At 32.4% G+C, this 18,380-nt stretch overlaps 1 protein-coding gene across 1 annotated transcript; it reads right to left on the bottom strand.

Moving 5' to 3' along the window:
* Positions 1 to 2,462: 2,462 nt before the first annotated feature.
* LOC126184113 (uncharacterized) lies at positions 2,463 to 10,779 on the bottom strand. Its single transcript, XM_049926477.1, has 4 exons — positions 10,468 to 10,779; positions 9,362 to 9,502; positions 5,865 to 6,031; positions 2,463 to 2,490 (listed from the first exon to the last, which is right to left on the bottom strand). Exons 1-4 carry the CDS (start codon positions 10,777 to 10,779, stop codon positions 2,463 to 2,465), a joined length of 648 nt encoding a protein of 215 aa, XP_049782434.1.
* Between the last annotated feature and the right edge of the window lie 7,601 nt (positions 10,780 to 18,380).

Raw genomic sequence — 18,380 nt, 5'->3', positions numbered from 1 at the left:
AATGTGAAAATTTTGTATTTTGTTACGTTTTAAAATTGGTTAAGGTAAACAATTATCCTGAATTTTTAAAAAAACAGTTATGTTAGTTATATCATACAGAATTTATTTTAATGATGTGCTATATGATGCACAACACATGATACACAACATAGAATACTTACTGAAGAAATTTTTTATTATTAACATTCGCTTGAATATGAAATAATGAAAAAAAATTTTTTTAAAGAGTTAACTCCATGCTCATATACTTTTCTGAAACATTTTAATAAAGATAGAAAGAATAAAAACTGAAAATTTAAAAATAATTATTTTTGTTAACTAATTTATTTCATTTATTTACTTACATTTACAATCTAAAATTTTGATAATAATATACTTTTGTTTTTTACCTCACAATGACATTGTAAATATTTATAACTTACTATTGTTAACTAATAAATTTTTATTAATTAATTTACATTCACAATGCAAAATTTTTTAAATAATGTACCTTGTTAATTAATATATTTTTATTAATTTACTTATGTTCATGATGTGTTCTTAAAAAAATTATGTACTTTCTTAATCAATACATTTTATTTATTTATTTATTTACCTTCACCATGTGATTTTTTTAAAATTGTGTGCTTTTGTTAAATTATACATGTTATTGTGTTTAAATCATGTTGTAAATTGAATACTAAAGTTATAAATTAGTAAGCTATAACAATTAATTGGGTTATTGTGAAAATTATGTATTTAGTTAACTTTTTAAAATCAGTTAAGCTAATGAGATACCATGAATTTTTAAAAAACAGTTATGTTACTTATAACATACAGAATTTATTTTAATGATGAGCTATTGAGCTAGATTCTATAAAATGTAAAATCTCACATATGATGCCCTACATAGAATACTTACTGAAAATGTTTTAATATTAACATTTGCTTCTACATAAAATAACGAAATAAAAATTTATAAAAGTGTTTATATATATTTCTGAAACATTATTATAAAGATAGAAAAAACAAAAACTGAAAATTATAATTTACTATTCTGAACTATTTTATTTTATTTATTTACTTACATTAACAATCTAAAATTTTTGAAGTAATGTACTTTTGTTTTAACTAATACATTTTATTTTCTTACCATCACTTTGTAAATTTTTGTAATTTCCTTCGTTAACTAATAAATTTTTTATTTATTTAATTACATTCACAATGTAATACTTTTAATATAATGTACTTTGTTAACTAATATATTTTAATTGATTTTCCTATGTTCGCAATATGATTTTTTAAAATAGTGCAGTTTCTTAACTAATATATTTTATTTATTTACTTAACTTCACAATGTGATTTTTTTTAAAAATAATGTACTTTCTTAACGAATATATTTTATAAATTTTTTTTACTTACCTTCGTAATACGATTTTTTAAAAAGTCATTTACTTGTGTTAACTAATATATTCAATTTATATACTTACCTTCAGAATGTGATTTTTTAAAAATAATTTGTTCAATAATAAATGTTACTGTGTTTCAATCATGTTGTAAATTAAGTAATGAAGTAATAAATCAGTTGGTTATAATAATTAGTTGAGTTATTGTAAAAATTATGTATTTAGTTAACGTTTTAAAATTGGTTAAGGTAATCAAATATCCTGAATTCTTAAAAAATCAGTTAAATTACTTTTAAAATACAGAATGTATTTCATTATTGAGATAGTGAGCTAGAACCTACAAAATGTATCTACTTACATGTCAGAGAACACAATAAAAATAATAATAATTGTTGCTGATGACCCTCTAAACATCCCTATTTGTACATTGGTGAGCTTTGGCGAAGAGAACTGATTATGTACTAGTGACTTCAGCTTGATTATATTGTTTCTCAAGTGGAGATTGACATCATAGTCATTCAACAGAACTAAATCTGAAAATCTCATGAACTTCTTCCTACATAAAAAGCCGTATACATCTTATGAATGTACTTGCGCCGTCGTGCCCTCTCAGATCACCAGATGAACAAGTTCCTTGTCCTCCAGTATGGCGCTCTGTAAGACTCTTTCCCATTGACAGCTGCAATAATCTGGCAATGATACAGATTTTTCTCCCTAATTGGTAAATAAAACATCTTTCACATATCTTTTGACTTGGTAATACATTTGTTTGCCAGATTTCGATGCTGTGACTAGGATATTTGGGACTTCAAAAAGAGATGAGGTTTTCTCGATCTAAATTCACGGTCAATTTATTTTCAACTAAGAACATATGGGTGGTCTGTGTGAAAAAAGACGTTTTGACCATCATACCCAAGTAAAAGTAATTTGACGGCTTATGTTTTTCATCGTCTATATGTCAGCAACATAGTTTGGTCACAGCTGTAACTACTTCTTTGTAAAGAACACATCTGTCACATTTGAACCATAACGCATCTCTGTAAGAAGCTACATGCTACCCTTAAACCGTTGTAGTCATCATGTAAAGTCACTACAATTCACACCACTAATGATTATAAAAAAATTGTAAAGAATTCATAATAATTATATTGAATAGTGACAAATTCCAAATTATAATAATTTTCAAAGGCAAACTGAATAAACATAAATACATGATTAAAATAATGTAAGGGACTCCATGCAGAATTTAGGCAGTAACTGCCAACTCTGTTTTCAAGGTTACTTTATAATTTAATTTCAACTGCTTCCTTAATAACAATATCCCAATATTTGGAAGTGCATGCCAATATCTCCATATTGTTGTGTTCCATAGAATGCCCGATGCCAATTCAATGGTCTGCAATAGCCAATTTTGCTCGACTGTTGTCAGCGTGTGTGACACACATGCTCAGTACACTAGTCCTGTCTGAATCACACCTAACAGGACCTAAAAGGAACCTAAACTTAGATGGTTGTTGACAAACACATTTCACGTCATATTTCCTCAAAATATGAGCAGTCTTGTTAGAAATGTTCCCAGCGTAAGGAAGAGAGGTTGTAGACCTTGGTGCCAACACGGTATTACCACCAGTCACCTGTTAAAACGTACCCCTGATCTGTCTTTCACTATATCCATTCTGACGAAAGGTGACCTCGAGATGCGTTAACTCAGCTGACAAACTCTCAGGGTCTGAAATGACATGGGCCCTGTGAAATATGGCATGAAGTACCTCCTCACTCTTAGCTAGGTGGTGACAAGTACCTGCCTGTAGACACGAGTCAGTCTCAGTAGGCTTCCTATGAACATCATGTCACAACGTACTATCAACCTTCCTCCTGTTCAGCACATCAAGGAAGAGAAGGCAGCCTTCTTTTTCCACCTCCATCATGAAATGAAAACTCAGCTGTTCTAAAAAGTTGTTCAAATTCTCCCTGCCATGAGGCCCAACAAAACAGGTATCACTACACATTATCTGAAGAAATACGAAGGTTTCATAACTGCTAACTCCAGAGACATTTCTCAGAATCTTCCATAAAGGAATTTGCAATAACAGGTGACAACAGGCTCCCCATACCAATTTCATTTCTCTGCTCATAGTACTGGCCACTGAATAACAAGTAAGTAGAAGTCAAATATGCTCGTTAATTCAGTACCAAACCAAACTAAATTGACTGTAACATATCAGAGAGGAAAATTAGTGAAGAGAGAGACCACATCAGAACTTACTAGAATATCAAATGTTCAGATGTGTGTGAAACCCTAAGGGACCAAACTGCCAAGGTCATCCGTCCCTAGACTTACACAAACTAACTTAAACTAAGTTATGCTAAGAACGACACATACACTTATGCTGTAGGGAGGACTCGAACCTCCAGTGGGAGGGGCCGTGCAGTCCTTGACAAGGCGCCTCATACTGTGCATCCACTCTGTGCGGCTACTAGAATATCGGTCATTCCAACACATTTCCTTTAATCGACGTAAGAAATCCACCAAGTTCTTAATGAGACGCTCACATTGACCAAGCAGTGAGCTTAACAGAGTAGCTAGGTGTTTTACTACATGATATGTTGGAGGCCCCAGTGTTACTTCCAATTGGATGAAAGGCAACCCCTTCTTTGTGGGTATTCAGAATTCCTTATACCTTAGGGGAAGCAGCACAATAAATATTAACGTAGGGTCAGTCTTCTGCGGCAAGAAACTTTTCTTCAGTAGACTGTTAGTCTCACTCTAAACACTTTTTTTCTGGGGGGGGGGGGGGTAGGGGTCCGCACCGATCCTGCAATGCGCTTAATCAGACAGTAAACAATGCACTTTTTTGAACTAATCCTGGTTGTCCAGAACTACTGTAGCTTTGTCCTTGCCCACAGGGAAAATAACGATATACAGATCAACTCTAAGTGAACGTAAAGCAGCTGTCTGCTGCTGTTATAGCCTGGAGTGGATGTGCCTCGGTCAGCACACGACGTCACTCCGTCCTGATCAGAAGCCTCAGGAGGTAGTTCAAAAACAGCCCTTTCAACAGAACTACTAATATCAACCACTCGCAAACACTTGGGTGGCGATGCAAAATTTGAGTCTCTCCCTAGTGCGGATAAAGCTGCATCGTCTAAGACAGCTGATTAGGGACCATTTAGGTTTCGTTAAGGATGGTCTTGGTTTGCATAACGCGGATGTCTACACTTTCCATGTAGTTTTGGTGTGTTATATATTGTTGGTCAGACTGTGAGGACCGTGGAGGACTAGTGTACTGAGCATAAGTGTCACATGCTGAGAACAGCCGAGCAGATAGTGTGTTGCAGAACATTGACTTGGCACTTTTAATCCTATGGAATATAGCAATATGGAGATTCACTTCCAGCTGATGAGACAGTGTTGTTAAGGAAGCAGTTGAAATTAAAAAGCAAGGATAATAAACAAAAACACGGGCCGCAGCAGGCTGTTGTGTGATTTTTATTTAATCGTGCAGTTAGCTAATTTCCACTTCTTGTCATTGTCAAGCATCTGTAAAACCAATATGGAAGAGCACTACATTGTCTGTATACATTGCTGTGTATAAATAGCACTTCTCACACCTCACTTTAAGATAAAATACTACTGCACAAATTTCCTACAACCATATGGTAACTGACAGCAACTGGTAATTTGTTGTCACAGAGTAATAGTTATCCAAAGACTTTAAGATCCTGAATAGCACATATCATAGGCACATTATTTATATTTCTGGCATGCCAGACTTAGTTGATGTGATGTACAAAAAAAGTTAGAGACCAAATAAGGCATTAAGGATGCGATGTGCCGGGGGTAGCAGTGTATTTAACACTAAATTCTTCTAGAATCTACAAATGTAAATGATGCTCTAAGCCCCCCCCCCTATTCTAACTCCGAATTTTGTTGTTGCACATGGATTAAAAAGATACGCGAACTGACTGCAACAAACCCTGCAAGTGGAGTAGAAAAAGAGTTTGGCACCTGCAATAATTAAATTTGATAAATAAGTTAAATAAAGGAAGTTTTCATTAAAGTAGTGAGAAATAATAGGGTTGCTCTACCGATTAACAGAATGAAAGTTCTGTCCAAAATAACAATATGATTTATTAAGACTAAACACAAAATAATAAACAAGAACACATGAAACATTTACAATACATCAAATTGGCTCAAATTGGATACTCAAATAAACGCTGTGGAAGTGAAGTTGTCCCTAAACTAGATTGCGACGTTTATGACGAAGTGGTATGTGGAGCCAATTCCTAGCAACACAAATCTTAAGAGAGACACACTGCTAACCCAACATTAATTGCTGCTACATTAGTGAGAACTCAGACAATGAACACCCAAGATAGAACAAAGTTAGAAAAGACGAACAGGTGCGCTGTTCTGAGCTCTGATTATCGCCTAGCAAAAATGCCTGTTTTGCCGGTGCTGTGGACGTACATTACCAAGCTGTCTTCTTAGCTGCAAGGACACGATCTGGCGTACTGGAAGCGATGGCTGGTTGCTTCGACGTCCCGTCGTGGTGATGATAATGTCGCGAGTATAGCCCGAAACAAATTGTCCTGGTCTGGTTGTTCCAGACTAAAGACTTCCTAGCAATACAAATGCGCCTCTGAGGGAGACGAAGAAGGCTCACCACACAATCACTGACGGTACAGTGGTTGATTTTAACACGTGAAGTCACACAGTAACTCCAATACAGTCAACTTTAGCCAAAACTGCTCAAGACAGACAACATAGGCCTATTGTACGCAGAACGCTCAATTGCCAACTGTACTCGGAAAGTTATGTTGAAGTCGAAACTTCAGCAACTTCGTCAAGGAGTTACAATTAAATAAACGTATATTAGACAGCCAACGGAAGCAGGCTGACCAGAGCAGAGGGAGCTCAGTCTTGTAACCTACTCCGACCGAAAGGCGAGAACATGGGTACAAACCGAACACAGAACATTCCCGCCCCCACAGAGAGGCCGTGGTTAACCGTTCTAATCAGCAACTCGAAAACCGGCGGAAAATTCCACTCTACTGCCGGAACACTACCATTCCACCAATGGCGATTCTTGGCGTCAGTTTCTTCGCTGGTTTTGCTACGTCACGGCGCTATGCCCTGAGCAAGCCAATTACAGTTACTATTTTGCAGAAAGCGCGGGAATTTTCCTGCCACAACTGCCTGGGTACACAAGTCATTCCCACGCCTCGCTGGTAGCCCGCCAGAAAGTGTTTTCGCCAAGTTTCTGCGAAGTAACGGAACCTCTAGCCCAGAAACTACTTCAGGCCGCTGCGGGCGTGTCTCTTGACAATGTCGGCGTCTGGAAAGCATTCACTCGACTCCCCCACACCTGTCGGCTTACCCTTTCAAAATCAGCAGAGCCCGCCTGTCACCAGACCACCCGGGTGACGAGACATGCTGCGTGGGAAGTCCGCGTGTGAAAGAATAGCAACTTTCCACCACATGCAATTAGAGGGGAGAATCGTAAGATAGAAATATGAGAGGGGGCTCATGCCACCTCTCAAGGACATACAAATGGACATAAAATATTATATACAGTACATGACATATCACTGGGTTAACTGTATTCATTAAACATCACATTAACAAGAATATACTTGAGGTACACACAAAATTGCACAAAGAATAGAAACAGAATACTCCATCGACTGCTGGCGTGTCAGGTATAACGACTGCCTTACATCATAAGTCATCAGTGTCTGAAAGCTATAAGCCAGACCTGAATATTTATATGGAAAGATAACCTATAGAATTTTTTTAAGTAACGACCAGTGCTCAGTGTGTGAAAGGATAGTAACCATATGTCACCTGATACATAAAACGTATCACCCAGCGTTGGGAACATCAAGTATTCCATGACTTCCAGTGTATGACAGCATCATAATATAATATACATTATTAACCATGTGATCGGTTCAAAATGTTACAGTTATGGTCTTCAGTCCAACGACTGGTTTGATGCAGCTCTCCATGCTACTCTATCCTGTGTGAGCTTCTTCATCTCCATGTAGCTACAGCAGCCTACATTATTCTGAATCTGTTTAGTGTATTCAGTATTCATACCTTGGTCTCCCTCTACGATTTTTACCCTTTGAACTTCCCTCCAATTCTAAATTGATAATCTCTTGATGTCTCAGAACGTGTCCCACCAACCTATACCTACTTCTAGTCAAGTTGTGCCACAAATTCCTCTTCTCCCCAATTCTACTCAGTACCTCCTCATTAGTTACGTGATCTGCCTGTCTGATCTTCAGCATTCTTCTGTAGCACCACATTTAGAAAGTTTCTCTTCTTGTCTAAATTATTTATTATCCATGTTTCACTTCCATACGTGGCTACACTCCATAGAAATACTTTCAGAGAAGACTTCCTTACACTTAAATCTATACTCGATGTTAACAAATTTCTCTTCTTGAGAAATGTTTTCCTTGCCATTGCCAGTCTACATTTTATATCCTCTCTACTTCGAGCATCATCATTTATTTTGCGCCCCAAATAGCAAAACTCCTTTACTACTTAAAGTATCTCATTTCCTAATATAATTCCGTCAGCATCGCATGATTTAATTCGACTACATTCCATTATCCTCGTTTTGCTTCTGTCGATGGTCGTCTTATATCCTCCTTTCAAGACACTGTCCATTACATTCAACTGCTCTTCCAGGTCCTTTGCTGTCTATGATAGAATTGCAATGTCGTTGGCTAACCTCAAAGTTTTTATTTCTTCTCCAAACTTAATCTATTTATTATCATTGTTTGGTATTACTTTTATTTCTTTATTATCATAACCAAGTTCTTTTACTCAAAGATGAGAATCGTAATCAGATAAATAGGTACAAAATCGCGTTCTTGTAGTTTTAAATTACAATTATTGCAGAATGTTGCAATATATTTTCCAGTTAGATGATCATGATGACAAACTTTTTCATTACTTTTTGTATGATTGTATTTACATAATGTTCAAACTTAAGAATTATTGTGTACTTCATTTACTTAATATGTAAGTGGTTTTGTTTCATTAATTTCTGAATAAATTTTTCCAATTTCTTCAGCTTCTTCTTTTATACATTCAATAATTTTTATGACAATTTGGTCCTCTATAACAACAGCATCTTTACAATTTCGAAATATATATTTTATGTTGTAACAAAATCCACTTGGTTCATGTTTTTGATATTCCATTCTATATTGTTTTCTGGATTTGGTTGACAATTGCCAATGCTTAAAAGTAAACTTACAAAATCAGAATAAATTACAAATGTAACCATTTGTGTATGTTAATAATTTTTTAAATATACATATTTTCCTATACTTGGTATTTAAACTTTTAATGGTTTTTTATTAAAACAATTTTGTATGATTATCTCATATTTTCTTACTATTTTTCTTTAATGTAGTAAACATAAATCACAAATAAATTATAGTACTTCATGCTTATTGATTTGGCTTGGTATTAGTCTAGATAAGTTTTTATGGAACAGAAGTGTGAATTATTATCTTTATTGAAATAAATTTGATTTACATGTTTTCCCTTTTTACATTTTGTAATTTTTAATGGATAAAATAGTATTTTTTTGTCATTGTCATCAATTGAATAAACAATAATTGATACTTTAATTATATTTTCTATTTTTGGAATATGATCATCTACTACTGGAAATTCACTATTTTCAAGTTATTTATCAAGATACAGACCAACATCTTTATATTTTGTTATTCTTTCAGTATTGTATCTACAAGATACAAAGCTGATATTATAGGCCAAAGAAAAAATTTTTAATCATTATTATTCACATTTCAGTTTTATTTGGTATATCAATATAAGATGATTCTTTTAGTGGAATAGATTTATTAATTGCTAGCTGCAAACCAATAATTTTATTTAATTTGCATCCTGATCCTTGTGCTTGAAACACATATTTTTCTAAAATAACTCTTTTAATTTGTTGACATTTCTTACTAAAACCTTTTTCCATCATATTAGTATAGTTTCGTGATTGTTGTCCAAATTCTTCGACTTTTTCATTTATTTCATTTGTTTGTAGTTTATATTCACAATATGAATTAAAATTTATCTTTAAACCATGATATACTTTCAATATTCCTTACCAGTTTTTGTTTTTACTGCAGTTCAAAAATGGTTCAAATGCCTCTGAGCACTATGCGACTTAAATTCTGAAGTCATCAGTCATATAAAACTTAGAATGAATTATTCCTAACTAACCTAAGGACATCACACACATCCATGCCTGAGGCAGGATTTGAACATGTGACCGTAGCTGTCGTTCAGTTCCAGACTGTAGCGCCTACAACCGCATGGTGGCCTACTGCAGTTAAGAAATGTTTAGGGTCAAGTCTATCTGTACTATTTTCAAAATTTATAGTTTGTAATCTGTTTTCAAATGCCTTTTCAACTAAGTAATCTTTAATTGTATTTCAGTCTCTTGGATTCGATTTTCCAATTGCATTTGTAAAAATTTGTGTAATTCATCACAAAGGATTGTTATTAAGTAAATAATAAAGTTAAAGCTTTCTTATTTTTAATATATTCTAAAGTACACTTCTTACATTTATTATTATATCTATCTTTATGTGAAGGATTTATGTAAAAACAAATTAATCCTTAATTTCTTTTACATTTTTGTAGATGTTGCTGTTTCTTGAGTTACAACTTCTTAATTATGAATTGTAGATATAGTTTTTTCTTCATTATTCATTGTTAATAATATTTTTTAACGTTGTTCACTTTGTTTTTTCCTAATTGTTCCTTCAAATAATATTTGGCAACAATTTTTCCACATACACAAAGAATTCGATTTTTATTGTAATTTTGTACATGAAATTTATTTATACATGGCCTACATACAGTTCTATAACCATATTTTGTATATTTCTGCAAAATAATAAAATCGATTCATTATTCTGTATTACAGTATTTACAAAATTTAGATTGAATGGAAGATTTTTGTTGAACTTGCTTCGTTTATATATTTAAATATTTATTAGATTTGTGAAAAAGTAAATTTTCTAATTTTTTAACATATAACCATGATGTAGGATTCAACCACAGTTCAACTGATCGGATTATAGTTATTGGTGAAAGAGCAGCCAATATGTTAGCTAATGTTGCTTGTTTATTTTTAATAATAGTTCTACACAATGGAAAATTTTTTTTTCCCACGAACCATGTATCAATACATTCTTTATGAAAACTATGATTGCAGTTGGTTTTAACAAATTGATTATTATTTTCATTACTTAAACAAATAGGAAAATCAATATCCTCTTCAGATTGCTCAATTAGTTCATAAGTATCATTTAGTATAGTCTGCATTTCGTTAAAGTACTCCATTTTAAGAAACAATTTTTATTAGATTTATAAAAAATGAAAAAGAGTAATCTTCAATTAACCATTTAGATATAAGATCAAAATCACACATTTTTAAAAATGTTGGATAAAAACTACAAATTTATGTCAGTAAAACTAATAGAAGTTTATCTATATAAATGCAAACTACTTTAATGAAGAAGCTCAACAATATAAGTATTTCTAAGGAAATTAAAGAAGTAAATGAGCTAGAGGTAAATGTATCACATAATATTATGAACTGTGAATATTTAAATACAAGATATGGAGAACAACTTTGTCTCGAACTCAATACTGATTTTAAAATTATTTTACCAAATAGCTGTTCCAAATTAATTGATGATTTTGATTGTGAGATAATTGAGAAAGGACAAATGAACTTGAAATATAAAGGAATGAAGAAACTTAAAAGTAGAAATTATGAATTTCATGGTGTCATGGATGTCATTAACTACTATATATATTATGACTATTAAAGTAAATACATTGTTTGTTCTCTATTAAAATCTTTCATTTGCTAACTATGCCTATCAGTAGTTAGTGCCTTCTGTAAATTGAATCTTATATTTAGCTGGCAGTAGTGGCACTCGCTGTATTGCAATAGTTCGAGTAATGAAGATTTTTGTGAGGTAAGTGATTTGTTAAACGATAGGTTAATTTAGTTAGGGCTATTGCCTTGTAGGGATTACTGGAAGTCAGATTGCGTTGCACTAAAAAAAGAAAAATATTGTGTGTCAGTTTAAGCAAAGTTGTGTATAATTTTACTAAGGGGACGTTTCAATAATAAGTATTCTATGTCGTGAATCATATGTTAGATGTTACATTTTTTGGATTTCAGGTAACTAGCTCATTATTAAAATTAATTCTGTATTTTATAAGTAACTTATCCGTTTTTAAAATTTCGGGGTATATGACTAACACAAACGATTTTAAAACGTTAACTAAATACATAACTTTTACAAAATACAACTAATTATAATAACCAACTGATTTATAACTCGGTTGCTAATGTACAACATGATTTTAACACAATAATTTGTATAATTTAACAAAAGTTAAATATTTTAAATTATCACATTGTGAAAGTAAGTATATAAATAGGATGTATTAGTTAACACATGTAAAATACTATTAAAACCACATTGTGAGGGTAAGTAAATAAATAAAAAATTTATTAGCTCAGAAATGAGATTATTTTAAAAAAATGACATTGTGAAGTTAAGCAAATAAATAAAATATATTAGTTAAGAAAGTTGATTACCTTAAAAAATCATATCGTGAAAATAAGTAAATTAATGAAATTATATTATCTATAAAGTACATTATGTTTTAAAACTTATATTGTAATTGTAGGTAAATAAAAGAAATGTAGTATTTAACAAAATTAACCTATAAAAATTTACGAAGTGGTGGTAAGATAGAAAAATGTATTAGTTAAAACAAAAGTACAATATTATAATAATTTTAGATTGTTAATGTAAGTAAAGAAATAAAATAAATATGTTAACAAATGTTAATTAATCAAAAAATTTCAGTTTTTGTTTTGCTATCTTTCTAAAGATGATTCAGACATGTATAGAAGCATGTAGTTAACACTTTTATAATTTTGTAAGTTTTTCACTATTTTATATAATAGCCAAAGTTAATAATTAAAAATTTTCAGTAAGTATTCTACGTTGTGCATCAAATGTGAGTTATTGCATTTTGTAGGTTCTAGCTCACTAGCTCATTATTAAAATTAATTCTGTTTTTAATAAGCAACTTAACCGTTTTTTAAAAATTCAGGATATATGATTAACATAACCGAATTTGAAACGTTAACTAAATACATAATCTTTACAATAAGTCACATAATTATAATAACCAACTGATTTATAACTTAATTACTTAATTTACAACATGATTTTAAGACAATAAACTGTATAATTTTACAAAAGTACACTATTTACAAAAATCACATTGTGAAAGTAATTTAATAAAAAGAACATATCATTTAACACCAGTAAATTACTATTAAAATTAAACATTGTGAAGGTAAGTAAGTAAATAAAAAATGTATTAGGTAAGAACGTACATTATTTATAAAAAATTACAATGTGAAGTTAAGTAAAAAAGACATATTAGTTAAGTAAATACATTATCTCAAAAAAACCACATTGTGAACATAAGTAAATTAATGAAATATATTATTTTGAAGGTACATTATTAGAAAAATTTTTCATTGTAATAGTAAGAAAAGAAATAACAAATGTATTAGTAAAAAAAAGTAACTTATATAAATTTAATATGTGATTGTCAGATAATAAAGTGTATTAGGTAAAACAGAAGTAAATTAGTTTAAAAATTTTAGATTGTGAATGTAAGTAAGAAATAAACTAAACATGATCACAAGTGATAATTATATAATAATTTTCAGTTTTTGTTTTTCTTAAAATTCTTCACAAATCTATAGAAGCATGGGGTTAACAGTTTTATAATTTTGTAAGTTATTCATTATTTTATATAAAAGAAAAAGTTAATAATTAATAATTTTCAGTAAGTAACTATGTTGTGCATCATATGTGAGATTTTACATTTTGTAGATTACAGATCACTAGCTCACTATTAATACTAATTCTGTATTTTATAAGCAGCTTAACCGATCTTTTAAAAATTCAAGCTACATGATCAACATAAGCGATTTTAAAACGTTAACTAAATACATAACTCTTACAAAATTAAAGGTGAGTAAATAAATAAAATGTGTTAGTTATCAAAAGTAAATATTTAAAAAAACACATTGTGAAGGTAAGTAAACAAATAAAGTGTATTAACTAAGAAAGTAGATTATTTTTAAAAAATTACATTGCGTAGGTAAGTAAATAAACAAAATGTATTAGCTAAGAAAGTACATTATTTTTAAAAAATCTAATTGTGAACCTAAATAAATTGATTAAAATGTATTAGTAAACAAACTACAATATTACACGTGTGCAGTGAAATGTAACTTACAAGTTACTTAATTTGATGAACTGTTGTCAATTATAATTTTATAACATAAGAATACAATAACAATGGTACAAAATACTTCATTAAAACATAATAATACAGGAATTATGATGTAAGTAAGTACATAAAAGATCAGAATAACTTTTGAAACATCAACTTCACACATGAGCAACAAAACAGAATAAATAATGTTTAAACATCATCAGAAAAATTCTACTCTCATCAGACAAATACATAAAGACAGGAAGAACACAAATATACAAGAGTACACAAACATATAGCGGAATAACAGAACGAAAAAGGACAGGGTTTGTTATACTGCAGTATCGTGCAAACAAAACATTCCTTACTTCTTGGAGATCTCCCTTCGTTCTTCATTATTTCAAAAAGTGCTATCTATACCTGCTTCCTGTACTTTTTCTGTAAAACTTCTCAATGTATTTCTTCCAATTCATCGCAACTCATTCTCTTATATAGTCTACCCCTCTTAAGCTAACTTAAATCTACTGAGCTCAGATGCTAAATTAAGGGACTAGGCAATGCAGCAGCACAAAACAATGAACGTAAACAGCAGTAGCAAAAAAATGCAAATTGGCAAAGCAAGCGACAATAAATCTAAATTAACAGAGCAATTGCAGTATTACAACTAATATGAGCCAATGTGCAGCAACAAGAAAAATAAATCAGTAGTATAACTGGCTTAACAGAGTAATACAAAGTGATATTTAGTAGCACTATGCCTGGCAAACAGCAGCAGCAAATGCAGTAACTTATACCTAAACTTGAGATAGCTCAAGCAGAAAAAATATTACACTAAAGACAACAATGCAGATAAGGGAAATGTCTATTCACATCTTAATGTCTAAGTAATTAAAGTGGTGCACCACAAGTTATTCTACGAGGAATATTACCAAGTTGTTGAAAAGAAAAATTTGTAAGTCCTGTGAAGGGGAAATGTCTTTTTTGTGCTCCTTCATTTTTTAACTAGATCATAAAGTTATTATTTACTGGATCTGTAGGCATAAAATATCTATATTAGTACATCCATTAAATTTTATTGTAACCAATGCTGCAGTGCAGCTAGAAACTAGATATTAAACAAAATAGGAAAAGCAAGGCGTGAAACGTCATTCACTAGCCATATGGCATTTCATATTGCAGTAAACAATCTTTCAACTAGCAAGAAAATAGACATGAAATGTTTCTCATCATTTCATTTCAGTAAATATCATAAATGAAGAGCTCCACAGTGTAATTATATGTTTTCAAGTATGGGCGTGTCGTATTTGCGATGCTTTCTACAAAGAAATGTCAATAGCGAGGATAATGGCCTCTTTTTTTCCACCTGTGCCTCTGAAAGGCACACACTAATGGCTTTTTCCAGGTGACTGTCACGCACGTGGTTGCTTACAGTGCCCTACATTCCTTACCGAAATATTTACGACACCAGTTTGCACTACAGTGACTCTCTCACATAAAAAATTTCGCAGGTCGAGAATTTGCGTTGCAAATGTGTAGAAACAAATTGCTATGAATATAACAGTGTGCAAAAATTTTCGCCTGCATTGTGATACATTCACACATTTCCACACATTTCATAACTCTTAAAGTACGATTCTCAGCTAATTGATCATAAACATACCTCCACAGCATAATACACATCGTCATCGTAATAATAACATCATAACAGATCAATCTTTTCTCAGAATCGTCACAGCTTCTTTCAATAATTTCAAGACCTTCAATAAATCATGTACCTCAAACGTACTTCAAAAATCATGATCCCTTACCAAATACTCCATTCAAAGCTCCCATAGTATGACAATGATTCCGAAAAATTATGAACAGTTCACAAAGTACAGACAAAATCAGTTTCATAAGTGTGAAGTTATCCAACTGTGTAATTAAGTAAACATCTGTCACTGATGTAGTAAAATAAATGTTTATCTCTCCCAGTTTAATGATCAGATAGCTGTGTAATTTATGTGTTAGAGAAAATGGTACCGATATGTAAAGTTGCATAAGCAAATACCATATTAGCTAGGGCTCCTTGTGTTTGCCAAACACATGTTACACAAAGTAAGCATGTACCCCCCTGAGGATTAATGGAATTATACCCTCAGGTGTTACAGATTACAGCAATGGAATGAAAGGTATCATGGAAAACCTTTGTATCTTTGTAATTAAAAAAATCTTTAAAAATAAATGTTTTAAGTACAAAATTAATCACTCAAATACGTGTACTGTAGCTCTAAACTGTGCGTTTTGTTGTAAGATGATCTCTGTGGAAGTGTTGTAGTTATCGTCCTCTGTAAGCAAAGTTCTGCTGAAATCAATGTACTTACCTCATCACAAACGGAAGTAAAATGCTTTGTGTATAGATATCATAGTTATTGCGTACCTTACCGTGATCTAGAAAGTACTATAATGTAACGTATTGTTGTGCTACGAAAAAGGCTGTCTCACTGTAGCTATACCACAAAAGTTACTACTAAAACATCTTTTATTTTCCAGAAGAATTCAGAAAAACTGTGCAGATATAAAACAGAAACACCGCAAAAGGAATATTGTAAATGGTCACTCATAATAGCATCGTGATAAAATCGTGTAGCTGTCAAATAAACTAACCACTGTGTCATCTGGTATCTCACAGGAAGTACTTTAAATCCAGAATGTATTTTCAAGTAAACCAAAATGTTGCATTAAAATCTCATTAGCAGAGCCAGTAAATGTTCTAAGTATGTAAGCATGATAGATGTAAGCATGATAGTCGTTACGTAATTGTGCATCTAACAAGCAATAATGTACAAATAACAACACTGTGTCGTCTGTTCACTATAACAATGCATTCGTAATTTCTGTTTAAAAATGTTCCCTAGTTCCTAGGCTAGATAGTTAACTTCAAAACATTGTTGCATGTTAACAGTTTCTCTGTGTGACAAATTGTACTAGTAGCATGAAGTGCAAAATTTTATGGCTAAGACTAAGTTAAAAAGCAGATGATCTTTCAATAAACGGTTTTACATGTGAAATGTGGTACAATCCTTTACTCTTCCTAGTATGCAGAGCTCCAGCTACAACGGAATTATCATGTGCTATATGGTACATCGGTAAAGAATGCTCAAATTTTTCACAAGGTTATCGTCTATGTTATTTTTCTCTGAGCTAGCCGACGCACGTTGCTGCCTGTGGTGCGAGTCATTATCTGATATCTCTTTGTTGACATGTGCCGTTATTGGGATTAGGAGACCTAACTTCTACAAATTCACCTTGCCGAGAGGGTGCAGCCCTGTTTGAATCCCGCCAGTTCTGATGCAATTCAGGTCTGTCGTTACAATCATATCGTCAGTCGTCATGTCGGTAGATTCCATAGTTTCTTTCTTGTTGGTCACGTGGTGGAGAATTTCTCTTGGAATCGTAACTGTGCACTGGACCATTGCGTCTGAAGTTATTCTGTCTGCCTTGATAATAATTATATTGGTTCCCATACTGTCTGTTTCTCTGATTGTCTCTGTGATAGTCATTACTGCAGAGAGGTGATCTTTCCCTGTAATTATCACTACTCTGCCAACGGTTGTCGTATGGGTGGTGTCTGTTTTTGTCACGATTTACGTTGTAAGAATAGCCTTGTCATGTCCATTTATTATTTCTGTCATCACGGAATTGTGATGGATGTGACCTGTAATTTTTGTATTCCTGTTTTCGCGTTCCGCGATTGTCAGTGTCAATTTCTAATTCTTGTAAGGGTCCCTGAAAAGCATCAATGTCGTCTTTGCAACGTCCTGCCAAAATAATATGTCGCTAATGTTCAGGTAATTTGATTAAGCAAATGCAGATGAGTTCTGAGGGGCTGTATGGGTTTGACAGGTACTGATTCTTGTGCTACTTGTCTTCAAAATATTTCACAAGACTCGAGAATTCAGATTGTTCGAAATGTTTCATCATTATGATGCTATGTTTTACTCGGTCTTGTGTAGCTTAAGACCAATATGCTGAGAGGAAAGCATGATAAAATTCTTCTTCACTGTGACAATCGTGAATGACCGATCACATTCTTTCAGCTGGTTCATTCTCTAAGTAGCCACACATAAATTCTAATCTGTGCTCTAATAACCAGTTAGGAGGAAAACAACGAGAGAATTGAGAGTGCCACGCTTGTGGATGAATGTCGTTGTCAGAATTCTTAAATGTTTTGAATTTACGTGTAGTAATGAACAGCTTATGGTCAAAATCATGTTGTTGGCGAGTAGCATATCGTAATTGTTACGTCGTGTCGGCGATTCCATCTCAAAATTCGGTGCACCTTGCTAATTTCTTTCATAATTTCCGAAATGCCCTGTGTTCTTATTTTGTGGCTTTTCCATATTTCTAAGTCCCTCTTCCCATGTTGGAGGGCGAGTGTCCTCTGAAATATGTAATTTTTGTATTACTTGTGCTAACTGATCTTGTACTTCCCGGATTTCTCTTTTGTGTTGCGTATTAATTTGATTCTGATTTTGTTTGAATTTCTTAGTTTGTTCATACTCTTCTGTGTCAGTGATGGCTACAGGTCTTGTGTCATTCAGATCATCATCTACCTTTGCAGATAAGTTAGTGAA

The sequence above is a fragment of the Schistocerca cancellata genome, chromosome 4, assembly GCF_023864275.1.
Source record: "Schistocerca cancellata isolate TAMUIC-IGC-003103 chromosome 4, iqSchCanc2.1, whole genome shotgun sequence".
NCBI lineage: Eukaryota > Metazoa > Arthropoda > Insecta > Orthoptera > Acrididae > Schistocerca > Schistocerca cancellata.
This window is presented reverse-complemented; position numbering and strand designations above follow the sequence as displayed.

What these genes read in the sequence shown, in the direction of transcription:
- LOC126184113 (XM_049926477.1), bottom strand. Translation starts at nt 10,779, where the DNA reads ATGGAGTACTTTAACGAAATGCAGACTATACTAAATGATACTTATGAA. An exon ending in AATGTCAACAAATTAAAAGA is followed by an intron (nt 6,032 to 9,361) that starts GTTATTTTAGAA and finishes CGTCTCCCTCAG; the next exon opens with AGGCGCATTTGTATTGCTAG. An exon ending in GCAGCTAAGAAGACAGCTTG is followed by an intron (nt 2,491 to 5,864) that starts GTAATGTACGTC and finishes TATAATCATTAG; the next exon opens with TGGTGTGAATTGTAGTGACT.